The 16,956-nt window shown below is 47.6% G+C and overlaps 6 protein-coding genes across 6 annotated transcripts; 3 read left to right on the top strand and 3 right to left on the bottom strand.

Moving 5' to 3' along the window:
- Nucleotides 1-41: 41 nt before the first annotated feature.
- Nucleotides 42-1,496, bottom strand: HOO65_070123 (DNA polymerase delta subunit 3; the record flags this gene model as incomplete). Its single annotated transcript, XM_071005028.1, has 3 exons — nt 42-208; nt 280-1,310; nt 1,387-1,496. The coding sequence occupies 3 exons, from the start codon at nt 1,494-1,496 to the stop codon at nt 42-44; spliced, it is 1,308 nt and encodes a 435-aa protein (XP_070856841.1).
- A 341-nt stretch (nt 1,497-1,837) lies between these two features.
- Nucleotides 1,838-3,098, top strand: HOO65_070124 (DNA repair protein rad18; the record flags this gene model as incomplete). Its single annotated transcript, XM_071005062.1, has 3 exons — nt 1,838-2,417; nt 2,477-3,010; nt 3,082-3,098. The coding sequence occupies 3 exons, from the start codon at nt 1,838-1,840 to the stop codon at nt 3,096-3,098; spliced, it is 1,131 nt and encodes a 376-aa protein (XP_070856842.1).
- A 412-nt stretch (nt 3,099-3,510) lies between these two features.
- HOO65_070125 (Transport protein particle subunit trs85-2) lies at nt 3,511-7,640 on the bottom strand (the record flags this gene model as incomplete). Its single annotated transcript, XM_071004807.1, has 2 exons — nt 3,511-4,861; nt 5,443-7,640. 2 exons carry the CDS (start codon nt 7,638-7,640, stop codon nt 3,511-3,513), a joined length of 3,549 nt encoding a protein of 1,182 aa, XP_070856843.1.
- Nucleotides 7,641-8,416: 776 nt separating this feature from the next.
- HOO65_070126 (Pre-mRNA-splicing factor cwc-26) lies at nt 8,417-9,379 on the top strand (the record flags this gene model as incomplete). The annotated part of the gene is made up of 1 exon (XM_071001252.1): nt 8,417-9,379. The coding sequence occupies one exon, from the start codon at nt 8,417-8,419 to the stop codon at nt 9,377-9,379; it is 963 nt and encodes a 320-aa protein (XP_070856844.1).
- A 263-nt stretch (nt 9,380-9,642) lies between these two features.
- On the bottom strand, nt 9,643-11,821 carry HOO65_070127 (Transcription initiation factor IIF subunit alpha; the record flags this gene model as incomplete). Its single annotated transcript, XM_071004930.1, has 3 exons — nt 9,643-9,848; nt 9,940-10,375; nt 10,454-11,821. The coding sequence occupies 3 exons, from the start codon at nt 11,819-11,821 to the stop codon at nt 9,643-9,645; spliced, it is 2,010 nt and encodes a 669-aa protein (XP_070856845.1).
- Nucleotides 11,822-13,103: 1,282 nt separating this feature from the next.
- On the top strand, nt 13,104-16,508 carry HOO65_070128 (Poly(A) RNA polymerase protein cid1; the record flags this gene model as incomplete). The annotated part of the gene is made up of 1 exon (XM_071001253.1): nt 13,104-16,508. The coding sequence occupies one exon, from the start codon at nt 13,104-13,106 to the stop codon at nt 16,506-16,508; it is 3,405 nt and encodes a 1,134-aa protein (XP_070856846.1).
- Nucleotides 16,509-16,956: the final 448 nt, after the last annotated feature.

The following is a 16,956-nucleotide window of genomic DNA, read 5'->3' on the forward strand; positions in this document are numbered from 1 at the left end:
CTATCAAAAAGAAGCATAATTGTAATACGCGCTAAAGCATATCACCGTTTCTGGAAAAACGACATTATGTTTCCTTGACCCTTGGGCGCTCCTTTTTTAGGCTTTGTTGACGTAGCAGCGCTTGCTGGGGCAGCTGAAGACCTATGCTTGGCAGCTGGGGGCTCTTCGTCCTCGGAAAAGGACTCCCATGCTTTTTCTTGAACAGTGACTGCATATTGACAGTTAGCATCTGTATAAGCAACATAAAGCGACGATGCTGAGACAAAGTCAGAGACTCACCGAAATAGCCATTTGAATCCATGGTTTGCTTTTTCTTCATGACCTGACGCCGCCCACGTTTCCTACCATTGCTGGAAGCGGTGATGATTTCTGTCTTTTCCAATTCGGCGGGAGCTACTTCTTCTGAGGCTTCTTCCATGGGTACATCCTCCTCTTCTTTCGTGTCCTCAGACTCCTCTTCATCCTCATCCATCATGCGACGGAGTTGGCTTTGCTTTTCCTCGCGAGCTTTTCGCGCTATTTCGGCTTCAGCCTCGAGTTCTGGATTGATTATAGATTCGTCATCGTCACCATCATCTGAAAGCATGACGGTATCTTCAGGAGGCTCTTCAGAAGTACCCTTTTCAGCTTCGGGTTTAGGCTTAGCTGGCCGAGAGGCAGCCTTTGCAAACGATTGCATGATATTAGAGCCTTTCCCAGGAGCCTTTTTCGAGGTAGCAGTTTGGGACATTGCCAGAGTCTTTTGGGAGGTTTTAGTAGAGGATTCTGGCAGAGCTACATTTGCTTTGGATGTTGAAGATGCAGGTGGTGCTTTTCCGAATGGAAGTTTAGTCGTAGACTTTCCTGGTTCAAGAGCCTTGAAATTCTGTTTGGCAGAAGGTGCCTCAACTTTTGCTATAGGTTGGGTAATAGGTGCGATGGGGTTAGGGCGATGAGAGCGGCGATGGGTATGGCTATTTGAAATACCGCCATACACCTTGATATTCTCAAGTGGATCACACTTAGCATCAGGCTCGCAAAGCGCAGGAGCCTGAGAGATCAACTGGAGGTCATTCCCAAGCGTTATGCCTATGCTATAAACATGCAAAGCACTAACAGACTCATACGTGGCAAGAATTCTTTCAAGGCAACCTTGAGCGACTATAGTCAGAGTTTGAGTATCGATGGGGTCGGAGACTACAGTAAGCTCAGGGTTGTCTTCCATCGAGACGTCTGTATCTTTGGCCTTTAATTTTCCGAAGATTGCATAGGTAGCAATAACGCTACCCGGCTTAATGGCATTCTGAGTGGCATGAAAGTCATAAAGCATCCTATGGCAAACAGTTATTATAGACGTTTAGAATGTAATGTGTAACAAAGCTGTGCATCATGATCATGGGGACTTACTGCTTTGCCACGTGAACATTAACCTTAAGAGCTCTGCTTAGCGTACGATAAGTAACGACTTCATCTTGGGCTAGGACATGGGCAGCAAGAAACTCGGTATAATCAGTCATTTTTAATCGGCAAGTGGAGAAGAGAGGCTATGTTTGCCGTTCTGGAGATGAGACCAGATCGAGAACAGAAGTCAGCACTGAGTAGATGGCTTTGGATAGCAAACGCGTAAATGGCGTCGAGTAAAGTGGGGCAAAATTAACGCGAGTTTAGAATACACGAGAGCACGTGACTATGTAGATTGCAAACACTTGAACCTAGGCTCAACGATGCAACTCGATTGCTAACAGTGTTGGCACAACACTTTACCACTTTATATGAACATTTACGCTATATTTCCTAGTCTTGGCTACCCATAACTACCTCTCTTTAATACAGTACTTCTATCTGCTTCACCCTTACAATGGCCGATACTGGAGTTCCAGACATTCCCGATACCACAGACTGGCTCACCACATTTGTCCCTGAAATGGGACCTGTAGAGGCGGCAATGCGGTGTGAAGTCTGCAAAGACTTTTACAAGACGCCCATGATCACATCCTGCAACCACACATTCTGCTCTTTGTGCATACGCAGGGTGCTACGTGACACTAGCAAATGTCCACTATGCAGCTCTCTCGACCAAGAAATGAAGTTGCGTAAATGCCCTGTCCTTGAGGATACGATTGAAGCCTTTGTTACAGCACGATCAGCCTTGATCAAATTCTGCCAAAAAAAGAACGCTCAACATGAACAGCAAGGGCAGCAGAGAGTTACCGAAGTACCGCCATCTTCTCTCGGCCTGCCATCTCCATCGTCAAAACGCACCCATTTAGAAGCCACAACAGCAAACTCCACAACCGAATCTACACGGCGAAGCAAGCGGATACGATCATCAGGGAAATCTACAATCTCATATACACTTGATTCTGAAGCCATAGAAGACGATATAGCTGAGGTCCACTCATCTAACAGCCAAGACCCCGACTTCGAAGTTGTTCCAGGTACTCTCATCCAAACTTTAACTGGCATGTGACTGAGCTTGATCGCTAACACACCGCAGAAGATGGCCTTGTTCCATGTCCCATCTGTAACAAGCGCATGAAGGAAGTCCAAGTATTTACCCACCTCAACACATGTGGGAGCATCTCCATCTCTCCAGCGACTCCCACCGCCGCACTACCCAAAACAAATCCCTTTCAACACCTCCAACCAGAAACCAAGCCGCCCGAGCGCCTACCCGTACTCAGCTACTCGCTGCTGAAAGACGCCCACTTGAGACGCAAACTAACTGAACTTGGCTTGCCATCACATGGTTCACGTGCACTACAAATCAGCCGCCATCAGGAGTGGACAACATTATGGAACGCCAACTGCGATTCACGAAAGCCCAAACGCAAGCAAGAACTACTACGTGATCTAGACCAGTGGGAGCGGTTGATTGCCAACCCACGACAAAACAGATTGCCCGTCCATAGTTCTGGGCGCATCAACATCAAGGATAAGGACTTTGATGCTACGTCATGGGCTTCAAAGCACAAGGAATCATTCCAAGAGCTTGTTATTGACGCGCAGAGGTCCCGTGCACAGGCCAAAAGTGCACAGGAATCCACCGAGCCATCGTCATCGTTGTCTCTATCAAATCCAGCATTGGCTAACTCCGCCCAGCCAGCCATTCTGTCTAGGTCCCCCAGTGTAGAGATTATTCACACGCAGGCATCCATTAACCGCTCCCCGTCTGCCGTCACACAAGATCCGTCTCAAGACTTAGCCCAAGATCCAATGCTCTCGCCGTCACAATCTAGGACTAATAGGATGAAAAAAAGATTAGAATCATAACAGGGCCCTGGGTCTGTAGAATTACACGTAGTAAAGGCAACCAGCTGAGCCGAGCCAATTAATGCATTACATGAAACCACGAGGTTAAAAGAATAGGACATGTCTACTTATGTGTGTGTATATAGCAATGTGATTATATGCCGTATAACACCATTATTATTAAAAACCAAGCACCACAAAAATAACATCCAACTATCGTAAATGTCACTCACACTCTGCTCGCCTTCTCTGCATTCCCATCTAGCCACCCACATCCTCTCAGGCTGCCTCTGCTTCCTTTTCTTCCAAGGACATTCTTGCCAGCGCATCAGCTGGATCCATAGATAACGGAGCTGGCACTCCGCTTGGCACTGAAACTGTATCTAAGAGCTTTCCAAGCTCGACCGCCTGGCGCGCTTGCTCTAGGTCTTGACGCACTTTTTCCTTTGCCGATGCCGTCGCACGCTCTTCCTCCTTTGCAACCTTTGCATTCTCTGATGCCTCCATGGCTGCTAACTCCTCATCCAGCTCGCCCTCATCCACAACACTACTCTCGGGGCCTGCAGATGCGAGAACTGCACCGACTTCATCGACATCAGCCATAGTCTCACGCAAGCCCTGGACAACTTCATCAACCCTGCCAGCACCTCCGGTTTTCTCGTTAAGAGTTTGTAGTGCGGTCGTGGCAGCTTCCATATTCTTCACCATCTGCACATTATCGGCTGCTTTCTCAAGCTTGACCATGACGGTTTCAAGTTGGTGCAGCGTGGCGTAACGGGTTTCTAGGGCGGATTCTGTGAGTTTCTTAGACTTTAAGGCAGCTAGGGCAGCGACACGGTTCTTCTTAACGACTGCCTCTTTAGCTTGTAATCCTAGATCTTCAACTCTCTTGTTCATCAACTCGACCTGGTCCTGCAAATCCTCTATCAAACTCTTAAGCGAGGCAATAGACGAGTCCTCCTCACCAATAGAAGGCAAGTTGTCTTCAGACGATCGAATCCGCACAGTTTGGCCATCATAAGAAAGCAAGCTGTTATCGCGAGATGCAAAAACCAGAAGAGCCTCCATGTCAGACTGTGACAGCTGGCTATCGGCAATAATATCCTTTGAGAACTGCCGGATAAACTTATCCCTCGTAAAAGTACGTTCTGATTTCGACGAGAGCCCCGCGACAGCGTCAGTGAGGCCCTGGAACGCCGTGTTCAAGTTAGCCATCAAGAGAAATTGACCATTCTCCAGCCTATCTTCACCGCTAGAACTACGGGACGGCCATACTTGGCTACAAGCCCATGATACAGCAGCCCACGGAAGACTAGTAAAGCTATAACTAAAGATGCTTTGCTTGGCTTGCAAAAAGTCCTGTAGTCGATATGCGTGTTTCGATGAAAGACACTCTCGAATCACCGTGCCTAGGGCCTGTGGACTCCCGAATCTCTGAGTCTTGAGCCGCTGGAGAAGATTCCCATTCACATTGATAGACAGATAATTACGTTCGGTATTGGCGGGTGATGGGCCATCCCACGCTATCTTGCACAACGCCAGCTTCCATGCATCAATCTTTTCCTGGTACGACTGTGGAGCCTTCAAGCGCTGTTCCCGAAAATCTGAGTACAGAGCCGGAATTCGAACACTGTTAAATGTGTGTAGTTAGCGAGTCTGAAAAAGACTTGACAAGAAAGAAAAGGGGCTTAAGCAATACCTTCGAAAATTAGGATCGTTAGCTGTCAAGAATGTACCCAGATCACCCATGATAATTTGTAGATTAGTTCAACGGGAAGAAAATTGCTCGCAGTGATTAAATACAAAGAAATGACAAGGCGTGTCAAGAAGCAGAAGCAGTAATAAAATACCAGCAGAGTGTGAATGGGAAGAAAGATAATACAGTTGATAATGAAGAAGGCGTACTATCACTCCTTACCTAAGGCCAAAGAAACCTCCATGTGAAAGAGAGACATTCTATGCAACTAAACATAACAAAGTGGCAGGCAACGAAAATATGCATTTATCGAATATTTATCAACCAAGGTAGCACAGAAGCACTACGAATCTGTATTGCGCTCCATGTAGTTAATCCTGTTGACACACACAAGTAAGCATAAAATTGCAACAGATGCACTGAGCCCTATATCGCAAGTTCTGTATGGATGTTTCTATTATCGCTTGGTTGTTCCCCGCTCTATTCTTATCCAGGCCACCCGTAGCTTCATTTACAGTTCACCTTGGTTAGCCGTGTCTAAAGCTTCTGGCTTTTCCTCAACCTCCTCTCCGGCATTACCATGGTTATAATCGCAGCCAGAACCCTCATCAATATTCAGTGCATCCTTGAGATGCTTTTCAAGGCTGCGTAGATTCTCGCGGGCCCATTTAAACTGGCTCACTCCTTGGCCTGGGTTCACGCCATACACCGCATTAGCGGCTTCGAGGCAACGCCAGGCTTGAAGAGGCTTTTCGAGCGACGCCCACCGCTCTGCAGAGACGAAGTTCCACAAGGCAGCTTTGCGGCTGCGGCTGCCCCAGGAATTACTGCCAATGCCTTTTCTAGATGCATAGCAAATTGCAATTCGCTCACTGATAAGAGCCTCCCCGAATTCCCCCAAAAGCTGGGAGTCCAAAAGCTTTACCCCCCAGCGCACTGCATCGTCAATGCTACTGCCGCCACGTGACCGGAGCAGTTCCATCCCTAAAATTAGTGATCGTATTGCGCCAAATGGAGAATTGCATCTAGTGTTATAGGAATAGAAAGCAGCCTCAAGCATCTGATCGACTGTATCTGCACGAGATTTCGATGATAGATTCTGAGGGAGGATAAGCAGGCTGATAGCAGCCATCTCGTTTGCAGCGGCATAGTACTTCCAAGCCTTGGCCTCGTTAAAGTCGGTTCGCAAGATGTCGTAAGTAGAGTGAGCAAGCTTCCAGTCACGCAGCATAAAAGCATAATCTGCCAACTTCCTAAGAATGGCCTCGGACGCATCTTTAGTATAATATCCAGTCGACTCATAGCTACTAGTCTGCCCCCCTAGTCCAGAAGAGGATTTGGAAGAGCCGCCACCAAAAGGCCATTTCTTGGAAAGGGTAATGAATTTGCCAGTAATTCCTCGCCTGCGAGATGCCTCTTGCTCGTTCCAAAGCATTACACAGCGCTCCATTGTGGGTATTATAGACTGCGTGACCATCTCCCGAACAAAAGTGCGAATTACTGAAGTGTCAATCTCGGAAATATAGCTGGTAGGTTCGTCATTGTCCCCAGCGGCTTCGCTCTTTTGAAGATGTGCAAGCTCTTCAGTAGCTGTTATCCATTCGGTTCGCGGCATGGGCACATTAGTATCATCCGGATGAATGGTCTGAGCAGTTCTAATTCGTAAAAGGTGGCAGTGGAGTCCCAAATGTCGTTTCATTTGCTCAAACAGAGCCATAGACTGCTCAAGGTTGTCGTTCTCCTCGTCATGAACCAAAACATAGTACCGAAGGTAATCGCTGTTGATCCATTCGGGAAGCTTGTCGTCTCCCTGGCTAGTATTTTGATACAACATCCTCAGTTCTTCAATAGGTGACTGATTACGGGAACTTATAGCAGCAACACATGCCACGGGATGCGCAAAGGTCTCATGAGCCGACATTTTCATGTAAGATAGGAGGCGACGTAGATACAAAGCGTAGTATGGTGACGGAATATCAATATCTTGGGGCAGGAGCTCAGGTTTTGGCCCAACTTGAAACGACGTTTCCGCAAATTCGAGGTGTCTCTTGACAACGGTTTCGATCTGGGTTAAGTCGTCCCGGGTTTGTTGAGAGGCAGCTTCGGCAGGATTCGAGACTCGACGCTGGCCGCTAATTTTTGTTGATGTTGTAGGAGGTAATGGTGTTTCAAGATCATCCCCGAAACGAGTGAAGCGGACTGAAAAGTCATCGTAAGAGTGTGAGCCTCCATGGCTGTCTCTAATTGTCACCTTTCCATGGATTTTTTCTCCAAAAGGCCGAATAAGCTCCCAGAGTCCATTCTCAAAACCTTTCCTTTCGAGAAGCTCCTCTGTATCGCGTGAAGCGTAGACAGCAACATGGGGAACAAACGACTGGAGGATAAGATTGAGAGGGTCGCTGGGAGTTCCCGCTGCCTCGCCATTAGCTATTTCACAAACTCTACTAGTGTCAAAGATAGACGAAGAGAGACCAGGTGACCCGTGGCGCGCGGGGGATATGGACCGTGAACCGGGTGGCGAGAGTGTGGAAGCATAGAGAGAAGCTGTAAGCGATTTTCGGGACGATCGAAACGGAAGCTCAGTAGATGTTGATGTGAAGTCTAGTGGCGAGGACATTCGTTCGGGACGTGACTGCGGGGTTGAGACAGTAGAGAAGGGAGATTGCGGAGATACGGCTTTAGGCGGAGACGCCAGGCTACCTGATGGCTCCATATTCTCCAGCTATGAATTTGCCTATGTAGTGTGAAAGCTATTGCCTCGCTATTCCGGATCACACAGGGTAATGAGAGCGAATTATCGGCAAATTCATAAACTTGTCGCAGTGATTAGCATCCAGAAAGGCCGAAAAAGACGAAAGGCATAGGCTAAATAAGCAAGCTTGAGGCGCAGTTACAGAGAGGAGAATAGGAGAGGAGGAGTACCAAGAGGGTTTTGGGGTTTGAAAATATTGTTATTCCAACAAGATTTGAGTTGCCAAGACAAAAATCGTCTAGATATCGAAACAAACAAAGACGAATCGTCAAGATGTATTGATGTGTTGGTAAGCCTTGGTTTACCAATGTTCAACTATAGTTTGAACCGGGGTTTGGTTATGTAACCCTAACATATGATATGTAGCAACGGATTGTATAGTTAGACTGCTACAAAAATAAATTCAGATTTCCCAGTAGAAAAGTGTACAGCAAACAGCGACGTATTTGCAGCAAAACAAGAACCCAAGCTTTTATGATGATATAATATAATACTAAACCTCTACGTGCTTTTATCGCGGAACTGACCAAACTGGCAGATGACAGCTAATAGCCAATCGGTTAGGCAATGATGTCAACGAACCCTAAGTGCTAGTTTCTGCATATATCGCTTAGATGCATATTCCTTTCCAATAGTATACCAAGTTTGTGATCGCTACCATAACTTCTCCTTTCCCTATACATCAAATAATTTAACCCCATCGATATATTACTATCCCTGAATAGCTTTTCACCAAAATGTCTGACCTTTCAAACTACCTCGCCACACATTATCTTGTTGCAGATCCAGCACCATCCAAAAAATCCAAGAAAAAAAAGTCCAAAGGCCAAACTGGGCTTCTCATCACCGAGGACGACGATTCTAGCTGGAGCCAGGCACATAGCACGAAAAACGGCGAAGATGAAGCTCTAGCTGCTGTTGCTGGCACTTCAGCTGAGTTTCGTAAAAAGAAGGAGTCAAGCTGGAAGGTCTTATCAAGCGAAACCCGGGACTCTAATTCAGCCGACGCAATCCTGGCTTCAGTGGCTGCCGAGACGCGCGCCGCTCAACAAGGGGATGACGAGATGCCGGTTGTAGACAGCGCGGATAATGTGGTCAAGATGAGCGATGGAACCCATGCTGGCCTGCAAAGCGCGGCAGCCATCTCGGCGCAGCTTAAGAAGCGACAGCGCGAGGAACGTGAAGAGTTTGAGCGTTCAAAACAGGGCGTTAAGGAAGCAGAGACTGTCTATCGCGATGCTACGGGTCGTAGAATAGATGTATCTATGCGACGCGCCGCGGCAAGGAAAGCCGCAGAGGAAGCCGAAGAAAAGGAAAGACAGGAGAAAAAAGCTCTCAAGGGAGACGTACAACTAGAAGAGGCGCGCAAGAAGAAAAATGATCTAGAGGATGCCGCTTTGATGAAGTTTGCACGCCATGCTGACGATGATGGGCTTAATAAGGAATTGAAGGAACAGCAACGATGGAACGACCCTATGATGCAGTTCATGGAGCCTAGGAAGGAGATGGAGAAAAATAATTTGAGGAAAGGGCGGCCATCCTATCAAGGGGCTGCGCCACCAAATCGGTACGGTATCAAGCCTGGATATAGATGGGATGGTGTGGATAGAGGCAATGGATTTGAAGCTGAAAGGTTTAAAGCTCTAAATCGCAGAGAGCGGGACAAAGGCCTGGAGTACTCATGGCAAATGGACGAATAGAAACTGCTGTCTGACTACTACATGTGAAGATCGCATAATATTTCGGCATATAATAAAGAAGCATAGCACTTCCGTTTCTGGATATAAAGGGAAGAACATGTATTCACTTTCATTTGTTTTAAGAATGACTAGCCAACTTTTTGTTACGCAAAAGCCCAGTGTTTTATTAATGAGTTCGCATATGTGTACCAACATGGGCCGATACTTTACAACAGGGCGCCAAAAAACAGTATTGATTAGATGGAATACAACAAGCTGTCAAATCATTCCTTGCGACGAAGAAGCTTGTCTTGCCCATACTGGGAGTTTTCCCTCACCAGCTTGAGCCAATCCGACTTGGACATAAGCCCAGGACGATCTCCAACACGATCATCAAACGACTTGAATAGGTTGAGAATAGTGATGCCGTCGGGTAACTCTGGCAATGCGGCGATGATTTCATGGGGTTGAATAGGCCCAATAGAAGCAGCTTGTTATTGGCAAACGTTAGTACGCATTTCAATAGAGGGAGCATGGGGAAACAGAGAGTAGGAAGGAGACAGAAAAGACTGTAGACTTACTTGGAGGCACAGGGCTACCTGCACGTGAGCCAGACGGGACAGGCTTGTTACCAATAATTCTAATTTTCTTTCTGGGATGGCTGTCCGACATTTCACCGGCGGTGGCTTCGCCGTCATCACTAAGATTAGCAGCCCCCCCAACTTTACGTCTCTGAGTAGACGCAAGCGGAGTTGATGCCCTACTCTGGCCAGCGACACCGATCTTCTTGATCTTGCTCTTCTTGCGCGATGATTCGTTACCGCTAGACTCTGAAGCGCCAGGGGAGCCAGCGCGCTTGAGGCTCTTCTTTTTAAGCGGGTCAGGTACTGCCTTTTTGGCATTCGAGGTTTCGCTTCCCTTGGTCTTATCCTCTTCACCGTCATCCTCGGGCTTGTCTTTCTGCTTTTCCTCTTCCTTCTTTTCTTCTTCCTCTTCATCTGAATCTTCATCTGCAGACTATGACGTTGATATAGACAGTTAGTATTGGCTGCTGTAGGTCGTAGTTACGGTGTAATAGGGGCTGCACAGGCTTACCGATGCTTGGGCCAAGAAAGGATCGCTATCAGAGTCATCCGATTCGATCGCATTTTCGTTGACACGCTTCAAGAACTTCTTCTTGAGCTTTCGGCTTTGCTCGCGCTTGATACGCTCATCCCGCATCTGGGCAGATTCTTTTTCGTCGACATCCTTTTCGTCACCATCTCCGAATAGATTGGCACCTAGTTGGTTCTTGCGAATACGCTCATTAGAAATCTTCGCGTCCTCGTCATCAAAGTCGAGAATACCACCCGTCTCGTCATCATCTTGGAATTCATCACCGGGGTCCATGTCCACTTCATCGTAGTCGCGAGACTCCTGGTCCGGACGGCGTCGTTTGGCGGGTCCACTGGCTGCACGGAACTCTTGCATACGCTTTTGGCCCTCTGCCTTCTCCTCTTCCTTTTTCATTAGCCAGCGAGTAACAGGAATCTGTTTGCGGAGCATGTCCTCAGCCTGGTCTGCTGAGATGGGCACAAAAGGCGGCTTCGCAGTGAATTTGTACCATTTTTCAATGGGAATCATGCGGAACTTGTTGCCATCAATAAGGAGAGCAACATAGCTTTCTGAAAGTGCGCTTTCATAAGAGCCAACCCAAACATTTTTTCCGTCGGCATCTTCTAGATGCCAAGGAAGAGCTTCTTCATATCTGATATCTGACTGCTTTTTTCCCTTGGCCGTGGTCGGCATACGGTTGAGATTTATCTTCTCTTCTTTGGGTTTTTGCTTAGGTTGTTTCTGTTCTTTGATCCCCGGCGCAATCTTGGCTTGGTCTATAGCGCGTTGGGCCTCTTTATCGGCTTTAAGTTGCGCTAGGCGCTCGGCCTCCTTCTCATCAACGGCTACAGGTTCTGGCGTAGGCTCTTTGGGCGGCGCACGGCCAGGTGGTGGTTGTCGAGGATCGCGGCGGTGGAGAGTTACAGGGCGGGTGAATTCGTTTTGGTTGGTTGGGTCGATAACAGTCGAATCATCGCCACCCTTGGACTTGATGAAGCGCATAGCATGAATTCGCATGTGCTCTCGAAGCTCCCTTTTGGTAGTCACAACGGGGTAGTCGGCATACGAAACATTCGGCGGGGGCTCAGACCAGCCGCCATACTGCTGACGGCGTCGTTGCAAATCTTCAAGGGACTTTGTTGGGAAACGATCCATACTAGTTGAGTCTGCCATTTTGCGGAACCCGATTTGTTTAGCAGCGTTGGGGCGCTTCCGCGCTACCATAGGGTCGGCGGGTCGCCGGCGAGGCGGGCGAAGAGCCTGTGGCGGCGGGCGTCGCGCCGGGAGCCCTTGACTCCCGTTGAGAGCGCCATTGGGGGTAGGTGTGCCCATGGGTTGGGGAGGGCCGGAAGGCGGAGGAGCACTCATAGTGGAAAGGTTTAACGACAGATTGTAATCGAGAGAGATAGAAGGCTGATGATGGGATATGAAAGTAGGATCAAGAGTTTACAACGGTAGTTTACGAAAAAAAATATTGCGGTTGGATATCGACACGATAGGGGGAAATTCAAGACAAGCAGAGTGGGTGACGTGAGCGCGCGATTATTGGTCTAGGACAAGCGAAGAATGGAAAGAACAGGAGGTAATCTTAATATCAAGAAGGCAACGACGGCATATTTAGGAGTGCCTCGAGCAAATATGAAGAGCGACGAAGTAAATCAGTAGTACAGTAGCAGTACACGAAGAAATGCGAAGAAATGCGACGAAAACCGAGACCACAATACCCTTTTATCGAGAACGGGGGCTTGAATATGGTAGACGATAGACAATGGGATAGCTTTAATCAATAGCGGAGCAGGCGTAGGAACGAAGAGCCACAAACAAGAATAAAGGCAAGGCCGTAGAAGGGGAGCAGGATGGGTCAGGATACAAAGAGAGCAAAGGTTGCCTTAGTGGTTGAGAAGCTTCACCGGGAAATTGTGGGTACCCAAGATTACAGCCTGATTTAGCGCTAGTCAGCTGTCATCAGCTGTAGAGTATCTCGATCGGCACTAGGGTAAATCCAGAAGCGGCCAGCTTAACTAGCGATGACCCACAGCCTTGCTTCGCCTTACCTTGTTTGCAATGCTGAGTTTGTCTTTTTGTGCAACTTTATACCCTTGCAAACAAGTGCAACGAGCTTGAGACAGAGACTTTCTTTTTCTTTCTTTGAAATATAACAAACATAACATCCATCGTATGTACACACATACGACACATACGACACAAAAAAACAGACGCAAACACACATACATACATAGAGTTTCACTCCACAGAACGCTGTTCCTTGTTGTCTGCTAGAGATCCCTTGACTTTTCCCAACCTTGCTGGTCTTGTTCTCCCTTTGAATTGATCGTTGGACGTATTGAGACTGCAGCTAAGTGCTTGGGTGTAGGCCATTGTGATAGACGCCCTTGTTATCGAATACTATACAAACACGAAAGCTTTAGGGGCTTGAACATTGCCCTTACTAAACGCACTAGCCACTAATATTGACTCTTTTATCCTCAGGTTGATTTTGTAAGTAGCCCTTATTGACCTTCTATTACATAAAAAGGCTAACGAGACACCTCAATCTTCGTTATTCTTTGCAGCTTTGGCTTGCTCAGTTCTCCCAGCTTCATTACTTGATAAAGCCTCTACGTTCAGCACCCCGTCTTGGTTCCCCAAGATGAGCTCCTCAGACCGCATGGCCAACCGGCCAGTACAATCCAGTGTTGATCGGCTTGGAAACCATTTCCAGAACATGGCCGTGGGAAGCCCTTCTCAAAATTGCGGCCTTGCTGCTAATGGAGCCATTCAAGGATCTTCAGCTTTTTCTCCTGCAGGTGTAACATCACCCAAGGCTACACGGAGGCGTATGAATCAAGCCCAGCGGCGGAATATGAGTTCCCAACTTGTAATTCCTATTGACCCTCGTGCTCAGCAGTCGCCTTCTGGCCCCTCAAGACCACAAGCTCATAACCACCATCCCGAACAAAGACATAGTGAGCAAACGCGGGGCGGCCAGCAGTGGGTGCAGCCTCCAACCAATGGTGGCCCGCCCCATCACCACAATCATTCACTGGGCTTTAATGGGCAAAATTCTCCACGATGGCAGCACCACAACCGCCAAGGTTACCATCAGAATCATCAATATAATCAGCATCTCAACAATCAACACAACAACCAGCAGTATCACCAGCCTAACCGCACTAATCCGCATAATGCCAACCATTATAATCGCAATGGCTATAGCCATAATATCCATGGCCAGGACCATCATAGCAACCACCATTTTGTTCAAAGCCATCGGTTCAATGGTTCTGCAGGTGACTTCCATCACGGTGGATCATATCATGCGAGTAACTGTCGTCAAAATGTCCAAGGCTGGTCGGGCGCTTCTGGCCAGTCACGCATTCAGATGGATAAGTCTTTTGCTTATCTTGATAGCATCAGCTGCGAGGTCCTTGAAGATTGTGAAGTTAGTTCTGAGGATCTTGCTTCCAAAAACCAGTTCCGTGAAACACTCGAAGCTGTGTGTCGAGAGGCTGTCTCTAAGTTTGAAAAAGAGGTGAATAAAAACCTCGATTTTCGTCCAGAATCTGTCCAGTTGCGTTGCTTTGGAAGCATTGCGTCTGGGTTTGCGACTAAAGGATCTGATATGGATTTGGGATTGGTTACTCCCCAATCAAAGCAACAGCCCGACAACCGCTCTTCGCCAATTCCGCGATTAATAGAAAAGGCTTTCCTTGATTTAGGCTACGGCGCCCGTCTTCTCACTCGGACACGCGTTCCTATCATCAAGCTTTGCGAAAAGCCATCATCTCAGTTGCTTGAGGAGCTACTGAAAGAGCGAGAGTGTTGGGAAAAAGGTTTATCTAATGATGACGAGGATTTGTCTAGGAGTGATGAGCAATCTACTGTTTTGAATCGGGACGGCGCTGCTGCCATTTCACCGCCGCTATCTTCAGGCAAAGAGGTTCAAGCTGTGACTACCGAAGAGATTGAAATTACGGAATCCGGGCTCAACCTAGTTGATGGACCACATCTATTCGTACTATCCGGGCGCATTTCAATCTGCCAGCAGCACAACCAAAATCTATCCTCTTACTTCACTACATGCAAAAAGCTTCTTTTGCAATTAGACATCCCTGATCTGGAGGAGGACACCTATCGTTCTCTGACTCCTACTACTATTCTCACCATAAACAAAGTATGCTACGCTTTCATTCAGGGTTTGTGCGACCCGGACCTGAAACGCCGCGTCATGTCACTTCCTAGTAATCGGTTTGCGAGCGAGGAAATGGAGCTTAGCCTGCCTCTAAAAGATGCTCCAGTCTCTATTCCAGCTGCATGCCACAGCATAATGACAACATTCTTGCAAATGGACGCAGAGGATATCCTACAGCGCTGGGACGATAGGCCGAAGGGCCTTCTTGATGTGCACAATGAACAAGAATGTTTGGTGGTGGCTTCAGAATTACAGCATTCACTTGAGCAGGAAACCCTCACTGCTGAAGATGTTATCCTCTATGCTCGTAATATCAACAACGCACTGGCGCGGTTCAAGCAACTTTCAGTCGTGCAGGTTACTGGTATGGAACAGCGGCCTAACGAGCCTCCAATGGACTACTATAGCCGTTCAAACCGGTTATTCAGATCTTTTTCCCCCGGGCGTGGCAATGCCTCTGAGCAGATGACGCAGTTCTTTCTCTACTATTTCATCCGTGGAGTTTACAAGCCCGAGTTCCGAGAGGTGCTTGAAGAATTTAACGGGATTGAAGAACCTTTGAAATCTCCTACATTGGCTGATTTATCACTTAAATTGATGGCCCTGCAGCTGGCAGCTGACTTCGAACTGGCCCGCGAAAAAGGCATATACACCGAGGAGCAAAATAAAACGGTGGTAGAGTATGTTGAAATTCTAAGACGTCCATTGTCTAGACTACCTACGGTTGGTGCTCGCGCATGGTACAAGTATGCTCTCTCCATGCAGCCCGAGGAGAAACAACTGATTGAGCGAATCAAAGTTATAGGAGACCCAGCTTTGATATCGCAGTCACGAGAGCGGTATCGCGACGAGCTTGAGTTTCCCAAAGAAGGTGTAGGCGCACAATGTGATGTCAACTTTTCCGCACATCTTGCCTTGCAGAACTCAACACTGTTACGCTGTTATTCGCACACTGATGCTCGGGTTCGCCAGATGGTCCTCTTCATCAAGCGCTGGGCTAAAATGCGCCAAATAAACACGCCGTATCGAGGCTCCCTGAGCAGCTATGGCTATGTTCTTATGGTTCTTCACTTTTTGGTCAATATTGCTGAGCCGTTTGTCTGCCCTAATCTCCAAAAGTCGGCACCACCGAAGTCTGCATACTCATCTGAGCAGTACTCTGAAATGGTTGAGTGTCAAGGCTACGATGTACGTTTCATGCGGGATGAAGAGGCTCTAATTGCCGCCTGCAAGCAAAAGGCTATCACTGCCAACACAGATTCGTTGGGGGCTTTGCTCTGCGGCTTCTTTGAGTACTACGCTCACTCAGGCCCAATGCTCACCATTCCGGGCAAGCGTGGTTTTGATTGGGGACGTGAGGTTCTAAGCTTGCGGACCTTCCAGGGAGGCATCCTCACCAAGCAGGCTAAAAACTGGACGGGTGCAAAGACTGTTTTCATGGTTGAAAGTGGTTCTAGTTTCACTGGGCCCGGCAGCCCACCACGCCTTACCTCTGCAAAAGCTGATATATCCACCAACCTCGGCTCCAATGCCAGCCCTGAAAAAGCCTTCAAGTTAGACACATCGGCTGCTGAAAAGAAGAATGAGGCTAGTCGCACAGACATGGCAGAAATCTCTCTCAAAGAGGTTCGTTGTCGCTACCTTTTCGCTATTGAGGATCCGTTCGAGATTGACCATAACGTTGCCCGCACCGTAACGCACCATGGCATTTCGAGCATCCGTGATGAATTCCGCCGTGCATGGAGACTGATCCAGGGCGCACAGAATGGCATGCCAACTGAGGCCTTGATTGAACCAGTATCGTTGGTGTCGCTTCAGGACAAGAACTTTTTTAGCCTTTTGGAGACTCTTCATGCACATTAAGAAATTGTATAATTTTAGGGATACATTAGTGCGGAGTAATAGATGATATTAGCATTGCATTTACATGATCACTTTGAAATAGAAACTCTTCCCTAATCAAGAAGTTCAAGAACTAATTTGACAATTAGTTCACTTCATATATTAAATTACTGGGTAGACTTTTCCATTCTCTTTAACGGCATAACGTCAATGATAAGCGAATGCACCAACTATGCGAACGCACCAAAAATCTTCCAATCTCTCATTTTCGCATCTAATCGACTATTTGTCCACCAAAAAACATGGCGTGACCAAAAAATGAAGCTAATATTGTTCTCGCTCTTCAGGCCCTTCAAACTAACCCGGAATTAGGTCTCCGACCTGCCGCTAGATTATACCAGGTGGATTATCATACCCTTCGTCGCCGACAGAATGGGATTCAATGTCGATGCAATACCATCCCCAACTC

The sequence above is a fragment of the Ceratocystis lukuohia genome, assembly GCF_044167205.1.
Source record: "Ceratocystis lukuohia strain C4212 chromosome Unknown Supercontig7_pilon, whole genome shotgun sequence".
Classification (NCBI taxonomy): domain Eukaryota; kingdom Fungi; phylum Ascomycota; class Sordariomycetes; order Microascales; family Ceratocystidaceae; genus Ceratocystis; species Ceratocystis lukuohia.